This window comes from Cynocephalus volans, chromosome 16 (assembly GCF_027409185.1).
Source record: "Cynocephalus volans isolate mCynVol1 chromosome 16, mCynVol1.pri, whole genome shotgun sequence".
Classification (NCBI taxonomy): Eukaryota; Metazoa; Chordata; class Mammalia; order Dermoptera; family Cynocephalidae; genus Cynocephalus; species Cynocephalus volans.
The window spans coordinates 1,856,718-1,875,690 of NC_084475.1; the positions used below are offsets into that span (position 1 = coordinate 1,856,718).

Sequence of the window (18,973 nt, forward strand, 5' to 3'; positions counted from 1 at the left end):
CACTAACTACACTTTACTTTGTTTGCTCAACAAACTGCCTATACGTCTTTGACAAAGATTGTTCATCAGCCTCATTTCTTTTTTGGGGGGGGGGCTGGCTGCAGTCTGCCTCATTTTGAAAATTCCTGCATAGTATCCTCTTGTAATCCACCAAGGTGATCCCTTACCCAGCCTGGAGAGCCACGGGCCATAACTTTTCCTAACAAGCTCTGCAATCTTCCACGTATGTCATAACCAGGACACCTTGCAACAACCCTAGTTCCCCACCCACTTTTATCCACCCGGGCCTCAGACAGCTTGACATTGAATAGTCCCTTTGGGGACATAAGGGAAATAATTAACATGAGTCACTGTCCTAAAATACACTCTTCACCCATATGGCCCATGCCTGGACTTCAGTGGCAATGGTAGCGTTCTTCAGGGTTAATCACAGCTCTCCTTAAGTGGTTCTCCTTTAAAGTGCAAAGTCTCCTGGGAAGGGCAGCAATTAAGGTAAAGTATCTGGAGCTGATCTTGCTTTTGCCCTGATGAGAGGGGCAAGAGGCTTTGTGGAGCAGTGGGGGCTCTGATGATGGATCTCATGGCCTCAGAATTGCCCTTCAGTCCATGTGGATCCCTGAGTAGGTTTGTGCCTTTAGATAGCCTTCCTCTTAGGATACTGCAGGTGATGAGAATCCTTCCAGTTGCAATGGCCTTGAGAAAACTCACTAATCTTTTTTGGTATTTAGCCCTGAATAAGCCCTTTCTTCTGGAGGTCCCCACGGGGACCAACAGCATCTCAGTCCCTCCGGAATTTCAGGATCCAGAGCCGGTAGAGCCTGTTGCCCCCAGGAGTGAGAGGCCCTGACTCCAGTGTGGGAGGTGGCAGGTGGCAGTGGCAGTGTTACCTGTGTGCGGATTCCGAGGTGAGAATCCAGTCTTCCTTACACCGCCCTGTCCTGCCTCCTCCACCTTCATCTCCTGCCAGAGAACCTCTGCTTCCTCCCAGCCCTCGGCATCATACCTCAGTAGTTTAGTGAGCATAAAATAAAATGGCTTGTTAAAATAGGTCCTTTTTTCTTGGCGATTGGCTCAGGAGGGGCAGCAGATGGGTAGGAAGAGAGGTTTTGTGGATCAGCCATTTAAATAAGCATCTCAGTGATGTTTGAGGATAGAAGTCCATAGACTATGTTTGCAGAAATTGTATTTCCCTCTGGACACCTTGTCTCTGGCAGCCCATTTGAATGGGGGCTACATTTTCTCTGATAGTCTATGGCCTGCAGACCACCTAGATTTTATTCTAGTGATAACATTCCAAAACAAACTAAGGATCAATCCTACACATTTCTCCAGTCACCTCTGGGGATGACTGCATGCCATCAGCAACGTGCACCTCACCTGTTGCCCAGCTAGAATGACACCTTCCTGGGACTCTGACTTAGCTAGGTCTCTACCATGTCACTCCACAGAGACCCCTCTTCTTGGACACCCATAAGCCTACACCTCCTTGCCACACCTGGATATGGAGGTGTGCTGCAGAGTGTTGGCACCCATTCCCACCCCTGTCTATGAAGGTGCCAGAAGTCCAGGAACCACACTTCAAGACTCCCTTGCCAGCAGGGTGCTAGCAATAAAATGTACGCATGTAAAATCTGGAAGGTGGAGAGGAGGTAGAAGTCATCCTCTACAGAAGCAGACATGCATGCTGCAGGGGCTACCTGGACTCCACATTCGCCACGAGTCACCAGCCTGGGGCCATGAGGCTGCAATTCCCCCCCCCATGGGCAATGTTATTTATATATAAATATTTAACTATTTACATTTTAATTCCTTACCACGTGGCTAGAATTGCTTATGAATTTTATGTTTCAGTAAAAAAAAGTATTTTACACGCAGTGCTGAAAGGTGAGAAAATAAGATTTGCGGGTGGCCTGAGGCAGGATGGGGTCACTCTGTGTTCCCCTCAGGCACCTCGCTTTCCTCTCCCTCGTCAGGCATATCTATGAACACGGAGTCCTCTCTTCGGGCTGATTCAGGGAGCGCCCTAGGATAAGAAGAACAATGTCAAGGCTTTTACTCTTGAAAACAGCAACTAACAGGCTGGCCAGTTAACTCAGCTGCTCAGAGCGCAGCCTCACATCACCGACGTCCTGGGTTCAGATTCCCTTACTGACCAGCCACCAAAAAGATAAAATAAAAACAAAACTTTTCATTATCTCCTCATTGTAGATACAAGTTTTAAATTGTTCCCAATCGTTTACCCTCTATTCTTTTACCTCTCATCCTCATCAGAAGATGTCTTGTCATGCAGCTTTTTGGATATATTTTTCTGGTGGGTAGCTCTCAGTGGTTTATATATATCCCTAAGCCAAACAGGCTTCCATAACAGGAAAAGGCCCTTCTAGAAAATAACAGGGGAAATATTAATTCCGCATTTCCCCTGCTATATCAGGGCATAGGAGTGAATCCTTCTCAAATTTACCTGACAGTGATTTTTCTTTGAGAATTTCCTATGCCGCAGAAATCTGAAACAGCCCCTTGGGAGAGAACACATGCACAAGACAATTAGCCATGCTGTTTTCCATGTCTCTCACAATGTACATCTCTTATTAGGACTAAATGTGCACCTCAGTCCATAATCACGAGTAAATCACCACAGACCAGGGAACTTCAAAAAAGTTTCATGCATGCTGGGCTTCCAGAAGCTCTCGTCTGTCCTAAAGGTCCTCACAACGTCTCTGGGGAGAACTGTGTATGCAGCATGGGGTACAGGCAGGACTGTCAGCCCCATATACTCCCTTGACCAAGTGCTCTTGAGCAGTGAAGAAAGCACACAGCCACACTGGGCAGAAGTGTCTGCTGTCTCCAGAAGCATTTTACATCAGTCCCTTTCAGACTGTCTCACAGGCGTCATCTGCTGGGGGGTGGGGGATGAGGTGCCTCTGTCTTCCTAGCTGCTTTATCCTAGAAGTTGAATCACATCAAGCAAATATGCCTGGGTTCAACTAGCCAGGTTATCTACTCCATTGATTTTAATACTGCAGGCTGTCACTGATGAGTGAGTGGGTGGTGGAACCAGTTTAAGGGACATGACTAGCACTAAAACACAAGATATTCTTTCTGAGTACAAACAGAATAGGAAAAATCAGAGTGCATCATTTCAGAAACTACCTGTGTCTATATATGTGTGTACTGATTCGGGACATAAAATGTAGCTCGCAGCCCAAGCACAGTAAAACCAATGGAGAAATCCCCAGCTAGGAAAAGAATCAGCTTCTTCTGATACTCACTACAGTGTGACCATGGGGCAAGATATTTTCCCTTTCTCCTTCTCCATTTCCTTATAATAAAAGGAAGAGACAAAACTGCCTGAGGTCTCTCCTAGTTAAGCTCTATGAGGTTAGGATAAAAGGAATAGAGAGTGGGGCCCCAAATCCAGTAGGATAAGAAGGTAAGTTTTCCTGCCACTTTAGAGGAAGGACTCATGTATTCTACCTTCTGTGAACCTTGAATTACCTTGATATCATGTGGTCTTCCCTACCCCCTCTCCAGAGCCTCCAAGAAGGCCTCTGGCCTGGCCTGGTGCCCACTCCCCAGCAGAAGGAACAGGCACCACCAAAGCCTCTCCCCCTGATCCTTTCTTGGCAGGACAGCAGGTGCATCCTTACTAGTCACTGCTAACTCAGCTCTGCCTGGGGAACTACTGTTCCTGGGGTCAGGCAGAGCTCTGGGTTAAGGAAGTACTCTTCCTGCCTCTGGCAGTTTTCTCACTGCAGTTGAGGGAATTGGAATAGATAAATGTTAAGTTCTTCTCTAGTTCTAAAATTCTAGTTTAAAAATTGCCAGATTAATACTTACCCTAGGGACCCTTCTGGTATTTCTCTATGAGAATAAATCTGTTTTGGAAAAAAACATGATCGTGATTATCCATCACAGTGACCACTATCTTCAAATCTTTATTCATTCCTTTTATAAATGTGAAGTCTTATCTACCTGGTGAGATAACGTTTTGGGGAACAGGAACTCTATCCTGTTAAATAGTTCTTTCATTCTTCTACAGTACCTAGCTTGGGGTCTTGCATGCAGTAGGAAAAAAAGGAAACATCTGTAACTTGATAAAAGTATCTCCCAGAAACCTAAACAACAGCTTGGTTTTAAAGTCAAGAACAAGAGTATGACACCTATTATGACAGCTACCAGTCATCATTGTTGATTTGAGGTCCCAATAAATGCAATAAGAAAAGTAAACGGGGGCCGACCCCGTGGCGCACTCGGGAGAGTGCGGCACTGGGAGCACAGCAGCGCTCCCGCTGCCAATTCGGATCCTATATAGGCATGACCGGTGCGCTCACTGCCTGAGCGCGGTGTGGCCGGTCACAAAAAAGACGAGAAAAAAGAAGAAAAGTAAACGGGGTATAAGGATTGGAAAGGAAGAGATAAAACTATCATTATTTGCATATGAAATGATGGAAAATGTAAAAAGCCAAAGAGAAACAACTAAATCTTTATTGGAAGTAACAGAATTCAGTAAGGTGGCTAGGTACAAAATCAAGCCATCAGTACACAAACCGCAATAGCTTTCCTATGTACCCCCAATAATTAATTAGGACATGGAAGAATGATCCCATTTACAGCAGCAATAAAAGTGTAAAATACCTAGGAATAAACATTTAAAAAGATGTGTATGATCTATGTGATGAAAACACAAACTCTTCTCAATGATGTTAAGAAGATATAAATACATGGCATGAGATACCATGGTCCTAGAATGTTGTAAAGATGTCAATTCTCAAATTAATCTACAAGTTCAATGCAATCCTATTCAAATCCCAAGACAGTTTTTTACAAAATTTGTGCAGCTGGCATTTGGTAGAGAAAATGGGCAAGAATAGCTATGAAATGTATGAAAAAGAAGACCAAAGACCACGAGCTTGCCCTACCAAACATATACCTCAAAATATGTTATAAAGCAACTAGAATTCTGTAGTGTGATCCTGGTACTGGCACAGGAAAAGACAACTGGATCAAAGAATAGAAGAGTCCAGGTAAAGATGGTACTTTAGATCACTAAAGAAAGAATAGACCATTCAATAAAAACTGCCTTAAAGCAATTGAATATTCATGAAGGGAAAATTGTTAGATTCTCTACCGAAAACCACACTAGAAGCCAAGAAATTAAACAAATTCCAGATGGATTGAAAAATATAAATAATGGGGCCGGCCCGTGGCTCACTCGGGAGAGTGCAGTGCTGACAACACCAAGTCAAGGGTTAAGATCCCCTTACCGGTCTTCTTTAAAAAAAAAAGAAAGAAAAATATAAATAACATAATGCTAGAAAAGTACAAAAAGAAATTATCAGAGACTGTTCTATGAAGTGACAAAGGCCTCTAATAAGATTCGCACCCCGTAAGCCACAGGCTAGGGCTGCAAGGATGACAGCATAGACGATGAATTCCCTACTCTTCACAGCCTTTGGCCCTTTCTCCACTGGATTGTCTTTTTCTTGCTGGCTTGTAAAACTCTTTATATTAAATATATTAATCCTTCCAATGGTTTTCATTGTACTTCCATGTTTCAAATATTTCCCAGTGTTTCTTTTTTGTCTTTAAGGAGGCAAAACAGAGTGGCAGGGAGGTGCGCAGGCTTTGCAGTCAGGGGAATCTGGGTTCTGCTTTTGGTTTTGCAATGGTGGCCTTAAATTGATGTCCTTCCTCTGTAGAGTGGGATGATAATATCCTCCTCACAGGACTGTTGTGAGGATTAAATCATATAATACATGAAAAATTCTTTGTCCTAGGCTCTCAGCATATTAACTGCTGAGTTTGCTAGTGGTGTCGCAGACAAGGCGGGCAAATGTAGCAAAGGTTTCTGCTGTGATACAGGCTTAGAAAGCTCTTCTCCACTGCAAGATTATAAAAACTACTGCTTCTATTTTCTTCTAATATTTTTACATTTTCTTTTTTTACATTTGCTGAAATATGTTGAAGGTGAGAATAGGGGTCTGCCATTATTGTTCCTTAAATAGTTAGGTGTTTTGTTAGCATTTATTCATTTTCTCCCACTTCTTAGAATATTAAAAGGTGACATTTCAAAAGTCTTAGGAACACACAGGTCTGTCTATTGCTGGACTCTGCTGACCACTTCAAAGAAACACTAGGTTGCACTATTCCTCATTGTGGAATTGACATAATGCCTCATCTCTCTCTTCCTTTGCACACCTCTATTGTCTACTACAGGTGAAACACTGCATGCTCCCTGTCTGCATATAGCTTACCACCTAAGTGAGGAAAGGAAATAATGACAATGTGTAATTAAACACCAATGGCCATCTTCCCAGAGGCCTCTGCAAACTGACCCCAGCTGGTCCCTGCCTTCTAGGCTCAGAAATCAGACTCTGTCCTCACCAAGAGAGAACTCCCTCCTTCCACTCAGAGCAGTCTCACTTTATTGATATCACAGGACTGACTGAAAATCAGAATGCTAGATTACAACTTGACAATGAGAAACATATCTTATTCCACAGACAGAACACCTGTGTCTACACAATCAGTGAATCACCCCTGTGGAGACCGGGGCCTCCGCGGCACACCGGAGCAAAACCTGAAGGCTAATGTGAGAACAGAATCAGAAAAGGAACCGGCTGACTCCAGTGTTTAATGGAAAGGGCTGAGGTGGCCGGACTCACCCATCCCCCAGGTGTAGCCTTGCCAGGCCGACCCCACATCTGCCGCCTGAGGTGCCACCTCAACTCACGCACAATGTCAGGTGGGCACTGCCCTTGCTGGGCTCTTCCTCGCCTTGTCTGTGCTGTCACTACGGACCAGCCCTCTGTACATGGACATGTTTCTCTTTAGATACGTTAATACGTCCTGTGCGGCTCTGCTCACGTCTGTAGACCAGGGACCTTACACCTCTGCTCTGCTCATTATCTGTGAACCTTGGATAGCCATCTTTTAAAAAATGGTTTACCACATTTTTAAGTTCTCAGGGGAGGGGGAATTCCTCACTATGGACTCCAAGAAATGGTGACAAATCTCACGGAGGGACTAGGCCCAGGAGGGCTGGAGTATTCAGGGATGGCTTCGTGAAGAAAGAGGAACTTGAGGTGGCTTTCGACAGACTCACAAGACTTCCACAGGCAGAGTGACATGCGGGAATTTTAGATGGGCAAAGGCACAGACACAAGTAGGAATGGGCCTGGTGTGACGGGTGTGGTGGGGGCTGCTTTGGCTGGAATGGAGGCTGCCATGATGGCAGAAAAGGTAAATGAGGTAAATGAGGTTGGGCTGGTAGAGTCAAGACTGTCAGCTTCTTAAATCACTGTTTTCATATGCCAGGACCTGCCTGCTGGGAAAATAAGCTATTTTGTAACTGAACAAAAGGTAAACAGAGGCAAGTTCCAGGAAGGCTGCTGTGAATACGACATGCCTTAGAGTAGCCTAATGCAGGATTTGGCTGCCCGGCTTTACCTGAGCCTATTTAGACAATGCCTTACACACTGGAGAAGAAGGATGCTGTGTCAATCTGATGAACCTCCAGGACAACACTGCTCTCTGTTGGCCCCTTCCTTTGTCCCCAGGGTGATGACAGCTCCATGAGGGCTAAGGTTATACATCTCTTGTCATTTTAGTAACAGGGAAAGAACTCAATGGCAGAATGAGGGTGGTTGGTGTGTACATAAAATAGCTGACATACTTTTAAGCTGGCAAAATTTCAGTATAGTATCAACTCTGGCCTTCTTAAAGCACAAAAAATAGTCTAGTGGCTTGTTATTTTGGTCTTAATTCCACAGAGATCTCCTGGGAGTGGGTTTCCTGTAAGAGTCCCTGGACTATACTTTGAAATAAGAGAACAAAGCATACCTCAGTCTCAGTGACCGAAGAGGAATGTCATACAGTAGTAGGTGGGAAAGTGGCTTTGATTTTCACTTTGTGGGTTTGGATTCTATTGTAAAGAAAGGATGTATTCTGGAAACCTGAATCAACTGTTGTTCTTACCTCAATGAGACAGAAAATTATAATCAAAATGATCACTACGACAGTCACAGATATTGCCAAGATGAGTTTGTTGTCATGGCCATATCCTGGAACATATTTAGTGAGCTAAAAAAAAGAATGAAAATCATGTTTATAAAACAAAGAGAGGATGAAAGCTGGGATGGCTGGGTAGCTCACTTGGGAGGGCATGGTGCATATAACACCATGGTGAAGGGTTCAGATCCCTGTACTGGCCACCCACAAAAAAAAAAAAAAGGAAAGAAAGAAGGGAGGAAAGCTAACTATTCAAAACCCCATTCTTGGGCTGGCTGGTTAGCTCAGCTGGTTAGAGCCTGATGTTGTTAACAGCAAGGTCAAGGATTTGGACCCTGGTAGGCTCCAGTTGCCAAAAAAAGAAAAAAAAAAACCCAAACAAAAAAAACCATAAAACCGATTCTTCTAGATGAGTAGCTTACAGGTTTTTAAAGAACATACTAAATCTATTATGTTACATCATCTTACTATTAAGCATTTTCTTCTACAATTTATATTGTGTGTTAGTTCTGCTTTATTCTCTGTGCAAAGTGGGAGGGAGATCATTGTCTTGGCCAAAGTTACATGACCAAGACGAGATATGGACTAGGAGCCTCTGGTCTTCCTGCTTGGGCACTTTAACTGCACATCCTAAATGATGGAAAACTCGGGGTCTCATGTTTCAGCAGTTGTCCTTACCTCAGGTGACTCCTGGTCTTTCTGTTCACCCTGGGCTTCTGGGCTCTCATTGATGTAGTTCTCAGTTTTCCATTGGTCCGGATCCCATTCTGCCTTGGACGCCTTTGCTTCCTGCTGCTCACTGAAAAGCTTCATCAGGAGGCCTGTTCTGGAGATGAGCTTGGCACAAGCCATTTGTACATAGGGCTCAGAGCAGTCTGTTTTCAAAGTCCGGATAACATGAGAAATGAGCCTTCTCATGTCACTGTTGGACATGAGGGATTGTAGGTGCTGGTTTAGCTGAAATTCAAATTGATCACCTGGGGATGAAAGCGATGGGTGACTGAAGTCTTTGTGCTTGAGGGGTAAGTCAGTCTCCAGGCTGCCGTATTCCCATTGTGTTTCACTGGATTGTTTAGCAGTTGGCACTGACTTTAATGCAGTCACAGGAGAATCTGCAGCAGAATTCTTCTGGTGCTCTGATCCCTCTTGATGCTCTGACCCCTCAATGCTGCTCTGATCTCTCACTTGTTTGACGTGCCTGTTCTTTCTGCCTCTTCGCCCCTTGAGGACTCCGTACACTCTCTGCAGCCTTTCCCCTATACTCTCAAGTTTTTCCAGGATGTCCTCCTGTGGTTGGGCAGTTTCTAATTTCTTTAAAAATAGTTGGTGTTTAACTTTGGGTCCTAAAAGACTAGACTGCATAAGCATGGCAGTTTTTTCTTTCTTCTTAATCTCATCAATTTTTTCTTCAGTTTCTGTATCTAACAAATTTTTGAGAAAATGGAGCTTCCCCAATTTATTTGTGTAGGGTGAATTGTTGGGTTCAGGTGTAAGAGAGGGGCTATTTGTGTTTTTTTTCAAATAATCCAGGGGCATATCTTCATTCTGTCCATTTGAAAAAAGCAGCTTAATTAATGGTAATAATGTTGATTGTATATCTTCTAGGTTTCCCTCTGGTAGATAAGATAATAAGTAATTTAGTGCATGTATAATTTCACTTTTATCATTTAGATCTAGCTCCTCATTCACATTTGCCCAGTTCATGCCAGTTTTGTCTGAGGATGCCTTCTCTGGCTCAATCGTCAGCTCAGTGCTTGTGTTCTTCTTCCGAGCTCTTAATATCTTCATGAATTTTCCTTCTGGATTCTTTAGAGATGCCTCTTCAACTGTCAAAAGAGAAGAGACTACTTTTGATAAGGAAGACTCAGAGCAGCTTTTTGTCAGGCCACAGCTATACACCCCAGTCAAATAAATTAGGAGTCAGCAAATATATGAGTGCCATTTAGAGAGGAGGAAAATAAACCAACACTTAAATCTAAGAAATAGCAACAACAAAAGGAGAAAAGGGCATCATTTGAAAAAGTGGCCACCTACTCAGAACATTCCATTTAGATTATTCCATTGGTCCCCAATGGCCAATTGCCCAGTATTCATGCCCAAGGCTAGAAGACAAATATTCCCCAGTCAGCTGGGTTCTCTGTAGATCTTCCATGTCTCCTCACATTCAAGTGCCCCATACTGTCCTGCCTCATGTGCTGAGCAAATGCAAGTCTTCCTCTCTCCACCTCTTTAGTGTGCTTTTGGTCTCATAGCCCCCATAACAGAAGGCTCTACACAGGACAAAACAATATGTCTATTCTGGTTCTTTCTTTAAATTTGGGCAGGGATCTGGGATATCAATTAAATTTCTAATTTGCCAACTTGTATGCTTATGTGGAATGTTCAATAAATGTGTGGAATAAATGCAGTTTCCGGGTAAATATTACTAGAGGTCCTAAAATGCAGAAGAAAAAAAGCAACTTTGTCAGAGGCCTAGTATTTCACTTTCTTTTCATTTCTAGTATTTCCAGCTATACTTGGGGAACCACCCAAAGCTTCCAACTGCATGAAGTCAAGTGTACCACTGTGGAGCTGAGTTTCTTTCCAGAATTAAAAGTATTTTTGGTGGCGGTGAGGGTCAGAAGAGGAGGGAAGGATCGTGAGAAAGGAGGAACATGGGACAGAAGACCCAGGCACTAGGGTAAGGCACGTAACACCTCTGATCTTGCTTTTCCTCATCTGTAAAAGGAGATTTAAAATGCTTGTAGGGAAGAAGGAAATAATTTAATTGGTGAAAAAAGCATTTTGAAAAACAAGCAGCACTGTCTGTATATATGTAGCAATATGTTATTATTTATTATTTACCCCAGATCACTGGTAGAGACCTGTATTCAAGCCATCTGGACATAAGAGCAGTCACATTTGGGAAGTCATATAGTTAGTGCTGATAATAGAAAAACACTTAAAAAGCACCTGAGTGTTTTGTCGATAGAAATGCTTGAGATCCAGAGCAAGTTCAGAGTTAGACAGTCTAAGAAGGGAAGAACCTTATGTTCCATTAGTAGGGCCAGGTAGCAATTTCCACTTATGGAACTAGAAACTGTAAGTTTCCAAATACCACAGCATCACTTGGGCTTTCTTATAAAATTACAAGAACAAACAAACAAAAAACCCAGATCTACAACTGTCCAATAAGGCAGAGGGCACTTGAGACCTGAGGCATGTGAAACAAGTTTACAAACTGTGTTGCACTATATGAGTAAGTTATTGCTCAGTGACTAACCACCGAGCAGAGAGCACAGCACACAGTGTGTGGCCATTAATGTTATTTCCTTCTACTTCCATTTTTTTCCTGCAGCAGAGAAATGGATCTTTTTGCACATGGAAGAGTTACATTATTAAACTATGTAATATTAGCTGAAAACCTGACTTTCAGCAAGGGAGTAGTACAGAAATTTGGGGATTACGAACTAATGAATAAAATAAAGCAATTATAATCATTAGTGTAAAAATTTATCACCACCAATTAAAAGTTAAAAAACAAATAAGAATAAAAAATGTATCATCAGGTAATTCAGACTCACGACAATGTGTGGTGCTTGTCAGACATGTACTGTCACAATGCAGCTTGACTGTCTTGCAGACAACCTCAATATTATTTTTAAATTGGCAGAGGCAGCAGGCCAAATGGCGAGGTAAGATTCTATAAATGGAAACACAGAGAATTAGGTTAATGGTAAAGGGGTTACCTGAGTAGGTAGAAGAGGCAGGTGAAGGCTGTCATAGGGCTGTGCAAAAAGAAGTTCATGAGGTCTGTGGCCTGGACAGTTGGGTAGGGACCAGATGGCCAATTGATGCTGTTGAATATTGTAAATAGGAAGGAAGACAAGAGGTGCCCAGCAGAGAGGTAAGTATGACAGTGGACATAGAACACTGAGAATAAAAGTGATAAGGATCAGAATTAGGTGACACTGATCTAAAGTTTAATTCAGAAGTATCTCCTCCCATCTCAGAAGTCTCACTTTGGGATGAGAGTACACAGGGAGAAGGCAGACTTCTAAGAAGAGTCTGGATAAGCCCCTATTCTAGAGTCCCTTTCTCAATTCTTGTTGGCTGTGGTAAGTATTAGAAATTACTCTGGACATAAAAAAAACAGCTTAGTTTAAACCTGCATTATGTGATGAAACAATAAGAGAGATCACCTTGGCCAAATCTGGGCAACTTGAGCATTCAAAAGCATAACGATGTTAAGAAGGTTCAACATAGTGTGAAGGATACATTAGTTCATAATGATAATCAAAGATAAAAGGGTGGGGAGCTCTTCTCTAACAGAATAGTGCCAGCTAATAAATGTAAAAGGAATGATAGAATTAGAAAAGTGCCATTTTGCAACCACCAATATAATAATTCATTCACACAGGATTATTATTGATGCACAGTTGGGTGAAAAGGCGTTTGACAGTAGGATCTTAACTGATCTCAAAGTGTCACCGCACAAACTATTTATTAATTACCAAGGGGGAAAATAACTTTACAATGGAGAGATCTGTAAGATACTACCTTAATCAAGTGATCAACCAGCATTATAGGCCATTTAGAGTCATGAGTTAGGAAGGATACATTGCCTATGTAGTATTCTTACCAAAAATATTTAACCTGAATCTAATCAGGAGGAAACAGACAAATCCAGGTTGTGGGACAACTTACAAGACAACTGTCTTAGACTCTTCAAAAGTGCCACTGTCATAAAAGACCAAAAAGAAGTAGGGAAATGCTTTAGACTAAAGGAAACAAAGACATAACATGCAATACCTGATCTTTGATTGGATCCTGGATCAAACAAAACAGATTTAAAGAACATTACTCTTTTCTGACCAAGATGGAGTTACAGAGACCAATTTAACCTCCCACCTGAAAGAACTGAAAAACTAGACAAAATATACAAAACAACAATTCTCAAGACATTAGACATCAGGCAACAACAGACAGTGATCTCAAAGAGATGGGAAATAAACAAAGTAAGCCCTGTGACTGCCTTGAGAGAGTTTCCAGGCTGTGGTGCAAGGGTGGGGGAGACACAGGCAGAGACTTGCGGACTCCTTGATTAAGGAAATGGAGCTGAGAATCCAGGAAAACTGAGGTGACTAGAATTCACAAAGTAGAGTACTAGAGAGAAAAGAAGTGCACAGAGAAGGAACTCTGGAGTTATGCAGAGGGATCTCTTGAGTGTTCAGCAAAGTACTGATCAGTGCATGTGTATGAGGAAACTACTTAAGGCCAGGAAAAGAACCACTTGAAAGCATTAGACAGGCATGGTGCTGATAACACCAAGGTCAAGGGTTCAGATCACTGTACTGGCCAGCCATAAAAAGAAAACAAAGCAACAACAACAAAAGTATTAGAAGAATAATTGAATTATACACAGGCTTAGGAATAGCACCTATTCCCACGACAGGCTGGAAAACCTCATGAGTCAAGGGGCATTGGGTACTCAGAAAGATCTTGCCTTAACAGCTTTGAATGTTGAGCTCTACACTACAGTCTACTATGTGGTCCATCCAGAGAGCTCTAGAGAGAGAAAGAGAATGTTAACAATAAAATCCACACAGAGGATACAAGGGTCTCCATTTTACTTACTCTTTCATCTTTCTCGTAGGTTTAAGTTTTTTCAAAAGAAAAATTTGAGCAAAAAAGATATCCAAACTATTGATTAGCTTATTATTAGGGTTTACTGGGTGCGGTTCCAGGGAGATAAAAACTGTGTCTGTGACTGGAGTAAATCCTCCAGGTTAACTTTAAGCAGGATAGCATGGTAATTAGGAATACAGATTCCATAACCATAAGAGGCTTGAATCCCACCCAGCTCTGCTAATAATGTGACCTCGGGCAAACTGCTTAATCTCTGTTGCTCAGCCTCTCTGTTATAATAGCGCCTACCTCTGATGAGTTTTTAGGAAAAAATGAGTCAATACCTGAAAAGGGCCTGCCACATGGTTAAGTGCTCGATAAATGTTAATTAGTTATTAACTTGCAGACGCTGCCCAGAAAGTTATCATGCTCTCCCACCTTGGGTGCTTTCTCTGAGTCCTCCAAAATGATGACTTTATTAGGATCACATTATGACTGTCAAAACAGAAGTGTGTTTCACGGGTCCATGAAGGCTGAGTTGGCAGTACAATGTAAAGAGTTTTAGATTAAAACTGCATCCAATAAGTTGGCCTGACATATTTTCAAACCCCTAGAAGGGTAATTATATGTGACTAATATTATTCCTTTTGGTCTGGTGGAAGCTTCTGATCTTCATATAGAAAGAATGGACCCAGAAGAGTAATCCAGCATTTTACATCTACGGGAACCTCAACTCTGACACAAAGTGTTTGCTGTTTCTTTCCTGTCCCAACTTTTCATTTTGGAAAATTTCAAATCTGCAGAAAACTTAAAAGAATGGTATAATGAACATTTGTATACCTTTCACCTGGATTCAACAATTGGTGACACTTCACCACACCTGTCTTCAGTGTGGGTATGTTTATACATTTTCTGGGCAAACCATTTGAGAGTAAGTTGCAGGCATAATGACTTGTCAGTGCTAAGCACTTCAGTGTGCATCCCATAACAACCAAGGCATTCTCCTACATACCCCAATACTATTATCACCCAGTGAAATTAAATATGAATATCTCTGTCTCCTACATAGTCCATATACAAATTTTCCCAACTGTCCCAGTTATGTCATAAATTTTTTTGAAAGCCAGAATCCAAACACCAGGCACTGCATTTACTGTTCATGATTCTTTAGTCTCCTTCAATTTAGAACTGTTCCCCATCTTTTAAAAATCTTTCATGGCACTGACATTTTTTAAGCATTCAAGCCCATTGTTTTACAGAATGCACCTCAATTTGGTTTTGTATGATCAATCTGAATATAACAAAGAAATATTTTTAGCAAGAACACTTCATAGGAAATATTGTAGTTTTGTTATTCATTAAAAAGTATGAGCTAGGAATAATGCAAGTGTGACAAACTTAAATAATTGTTTTAAAGCATGCTGACCAATTTTTGAGACTACAAATGACCTGAGGTGTAGATTATCCTTACTTAAGAATAACTATTTTTCAATACACATTAAAGATCATTACACATGAGTCAAGACTCAAATGAGCTGGCTTACTTACTTTGTATGTAAATGTCTAAACTCCTGAGGACTTTCAATAATGAACTCCACTGTGACAGTTGCTATAATCTTTCATGGCCTTGATGGCAAATGGCTACAGAGAACGACAGCACTTTTTTCTTATCCACTAATGGACAAGAGAAAAGCAGATAGAACCCCACTACTGTGAATAGCAAAGTGAAAAGGCTGGTGGATGACAGCTTTGACTATGCAGCGAAAGGTCATCTGGCAAGATGGGAGGGATCCACTGTGTCAGACGCTGCAGGAGGTTGAGGGCGATGAGGCTAGAGCAGTATCTGATGGATCTGCTGACAACGTCGTGAAGATAGTCAAGGAGGAGACCTGACAAATATGACTGCAGCAGAGTGCAAATGAAGGGCCTTTTTCCATACTGATCTTGTGTAATCCCCTCAACTAGCCTTAGCACAATAACACGTTTCTGTTTAGCTTGCCATACTGGAGGGAGGATTGCAAAATGTAAGCTGCGATGAGTTGTGTAACAAACTGTCACAATAGGGCCCTATGGAAATAAAAGACTGCAAAAAATGACATACTTCACACCATACATAAAAATTAACTCAAAATGGATCATAGACCTGAATGTAACTACACAATTTCTAGAAGAAAACATAGGAGAAGGTCTTTGTGAGTTTGGATTAGGCAATGGGTTCTTTCAAAGATTTCTTAGGTCATACACAAAAAAGCACAAACCATTCAAGAAAAAAATGCTAAATTAGAATTCGTCAAAATTAAAACATTAAAAACTTCGGCTCTTCAAAGATACTTTAAATAGAATGAGAAGATAAGCCACAACCTGAGAGAAGGTATTTACTAAACACATATCTGAGAAAAAGGACTTGTGTCCACAGTATATAATAAAGCACTCTTAACACTCAAAAAGATAAATATCTGATGAAAATATGGGAACAGATTTGAACAGACACTTCAGTAAAGATGATATGTGCACATGAATAGACACTCAATATCATCAGCTGTTAAAGAAATGCAAATTAAAACCACAATGACTACACACCTACTAGTAGAAAGGCTAACATTTTTTAAAACCCTGGAATAGAAGGATCAGGTGAAGATGTGGAGCAACTGCAACTCTCATACACCGCTGGAGGGAATGCAAAATGGTACAGCCACTGTAGGAAACAGTTCAGCAGTTTCTTAAGAAGTTAAATGTGCACTTAGCATGGGATGCAGCAATCCCACCCCTAGGCATTTACCCCAAAGAACTGAAAATATACATTCACACAGAGACCTGCATGTGAGTATTTTTAGCAGCTTTATTCATAATTGCCAAAAAATTGGAAACAACCCAAATGTGCATAAACTGATGAATGGATACACAAACTGGTATATCCACGCCACTGGAATGCTGCCCAACAGTAAAAAGGAATGAACTACAGATAGATGCAACAGCATGGATGATAACATAATCTTAGAAGGATTATGTACTCAAAAGGCCACAAACAACATGGTTTCATTTACAAGACATTCTGGAAAAAGCAAACCTACAGGGACAGAAATCAGACTGGTGGTTGCCAGGGGTTGGTAGTGGGAGGAGAGGATTGACTGCAGAGAGACATGAGGGGACTTTTTGAGGGGAGAGAAATGTTCCATATTGGGAATGTAGTGGTGGTTACATGACATACATTTGTCAAAACTCATCAAAGTGTACTCTTAAAAAGAGTGAATTTTATTATATGAAGATTATGCCTCAATAAACCTGACTTAAGAAAACAATAAAACAACTTGAAAACTAAGTGAAAATAAATCTAAGAAAAAAATAACTTACAGTTTTTCCAATTCAAGAGTCATCAGGATGGTGTTCTCAATTGTTGTAAGTGACACTTGTGTTGCTCCCATGTCTCTGGAGGAGAAAGCCCAAACATTCATGATAGGAACCCCAATACAAAAGTTCTGTACTTAAAAACACATTTCAAGGACATATGAGTACTTCAAATTTGGCTTCTCTATAAACAACGTTAAGAGTTGATTGGCCATAGAAGATAATTCTAGAGAGCTCTTATTGAATAAACTTAAATTTATCTGCATCAATAAACTAATGGCCTTGGGACTGAATTGCATTCACCTGTCTTGATTACACTTTTTTTTCTTTTTAAATAATGTACAGCTCTTCCTCTTTGCTTTCTGGGATAAATGATATTCCTTCATGCGTCTACATGTTCCATGTCTATATGTTTTCTTCAACTCTGCTCTCTTCCACTGCTGGCTGTCTTGCCCATTATACATCATTTCTTAGTCCTTTCCTTTGCCAATAACTTTCCCCTCCAATAATCCAGTTAAAATTCAAATTGTGACTTTTTAGCCCAAGTGAAAATACTTAATCTTTGATGAAAGGAAAAAAGAAGAGCAGAAGTCATCTCGTGACTCATGATATTATTGTGATACTTACAGATATTTTAATGCTGGCAATTTAAAAAGATGTGAATCTTCAACAGTAGTCAAAGGATTATGATTGAGAGTTCTGAAAAATGCAATGAAATTAGAATTATTTGCATTTTCAATGTGCATGAAACTGCATGAAAAGGTTATATTCATTTTTGTAGCATGGAACTTTTCATAAAAGAAAAATCATCATTTTCTGTCTTTACATATAAATTACACTTAGAATCTGTAAAGTCCTCTTCCTTTGGAAACTAAAAGATAAAGTAGAGAAGAGAAAAAGAAAAGAAAAAAATGGATAGCAAAGAAGAAGTATGTCAAAACACTTTTCAGGTCAAAAATCCTAGAAGTGACTTCACCAGTAGATAGACTTTACTCTTCAGGAAACAGTATTTATAGTGCCCTCCATAATTCAAGGTGCTTGCCTTTCACCTTTAGAAGTTTCAAAAAAAAAAAAAAATAGAGTCATGGTTAATCCATCCAGTCAAGAAAAAAATTGGACCAGGCTGGCTGGTTGCTCAGTTGGTTGGAGCACCACCTTGTAACATCAAGGTCAAGGGTTTGGATGTACCTGCCAGCCAGCTGCAAAACAAAACAAAAGAATACATAAAAGCCACAAGGAAAATTTGGAAAGTGTGGTGTTGCTGAGAAAAGCCAGGAGAAAAAAATGGGACCAATTCCTTGGCTTTGGAGCCAAAGGAAAAGGTTCACATCTAAGGGAAGGAACTGGTCAAAACCATACTCCCGTCACACACACCAGCCCTTGTGTTCTTGTATCACATCACAGCCTTTGTTACATTGCATGTAACCACATGTATACTTGTCAGTCTCCTGGAATGTCAGCTGCTTGAGGGCAGGGGACACATCTTACTGTCATTGTCATCCCTGTGCCTGGAAGAGTGCCTGAAATTTACTAGGTATTTAATAAATATTTGTTGACTAAATAAATAACATTTTTTAATAAATCAATAAAATGAATAAATTTGTTTTTTGTCCCAAATTTGTATTCCAAAATGCTGGAATACATTTTCTTTTCAATATTTTATGGCAAAAAAACCAAAGAAAAACAAAAAATGAAAAGAAATAGGGAAAAAGAAAAGAAAATCTACCTTTAGGTTAACTCTATTCAAGAATCATTAGTGTACTTTTGCAGAACATTATAAAAATAATAATTATTACAGCTAATATCTATTCAGCTGCCAGGCATCTATGATCAGCATTTCACATTTAATCCTCAGAATAACTTTATATGGTAGATATTATTATTACCCCATTTTATGAATGAGGTGACTGAGTCACAAAGAGGTTATATGACATGTCCTAGCCGGCCAAGCTGATAAGAATCAAAGCTGGAATTTCAACTCAGTTCGGACTCTAAAGCCTGTGTTTAACCT

At 40.8% G+C, this 18,973-nt stretch overlaps 2 protein-coding genes across 2 annotated transcripts in view; both read right to left on the bottom strand.

Moving 5' to 3' along the window:
- Positions 1 to 1,915: 1,915 nt before the first annotated feature.
- On the bottom strand, positions 1,916 to 7,576 carry LOC134365073 (leucine-rich repeat-containing protein 37A-like). Its single transcript, XM_063081264.1, has 4 exons — positions 7,476 to 7,576; positions 2,462 to 2,516; positions 2,256 to 2,380; positions 1,916 to 2,023 (listed from the first exon to the last, which is right to left on the bottom strand). Exons 1-4 carry the CDS (start codon positions 7,574 to 7,576, stop codon positions 1,927 to 1,929), a joined length of 378 nt encoding a protein of 125 aa, XP_062937334.1. The 3' UTR covers positions 1,916 to 1,926.
- Positions 7,577 to 7,869: 293 nt separating this feature from the next.
- The window catches only part of LOC134365074 (leucine-rich repeat-containing protein 37A3-like), a 43,380-nt gene continuing 32,276 nt past the window's right edge, over positions 7,870 to 18,973 (bottom strand). The window contains exons 7-11 of the mRNA XM_063081265.1: positions 17,590 to 17,661; positions 16,969 to 17,043; positions 11,574 to 11,692; positions 8,689 to 9,836; positions 7,870 to 8,082 (exon numbers count right to left, since the gene is read on the bottom strand). Coding sequence (XP_062937335.1) covers positions 7,870 to 8,082; positions 8,689 to 9,836; positions 11,574 to 11,692; positions 16,969 to 17,043; positions 17,590 to 17,661 — 1,627 coding nt within the window. The remainder of the gene's footprint in view (positions 8,083 to 8,688; positions 9,837 to 11,573; positions 11,693 to 16,968; positions 17,044 to 17,589; positions 17,662 to 18,973) is intronic.

Bases quoted from the DNA above. Each gene is read 5' to 3' on its own strand.
- LOC134365073 (XM_063081264.1), bottom strand. From the start codon at position 7,576: ATGGAGCTGTCATCACCCTGGGGACAAAGGAAGGGGCCAACAGAGAGC. The intron at 2,381-2,461 runs GTAAATTTGAGA...GTTATTTTCTAG, and splicing joins CAAAGAAAAATCACTGTCAG to AAGGGCCTTTTCCTGTTATG. The intron at 2,024-2,255 runs GTAAAAGAATAG...TTCTTATCCTAG, and splicing joins TCTTCTGATGAGGATGAGAG to GGCGCTCCCTGAATCAGCCC.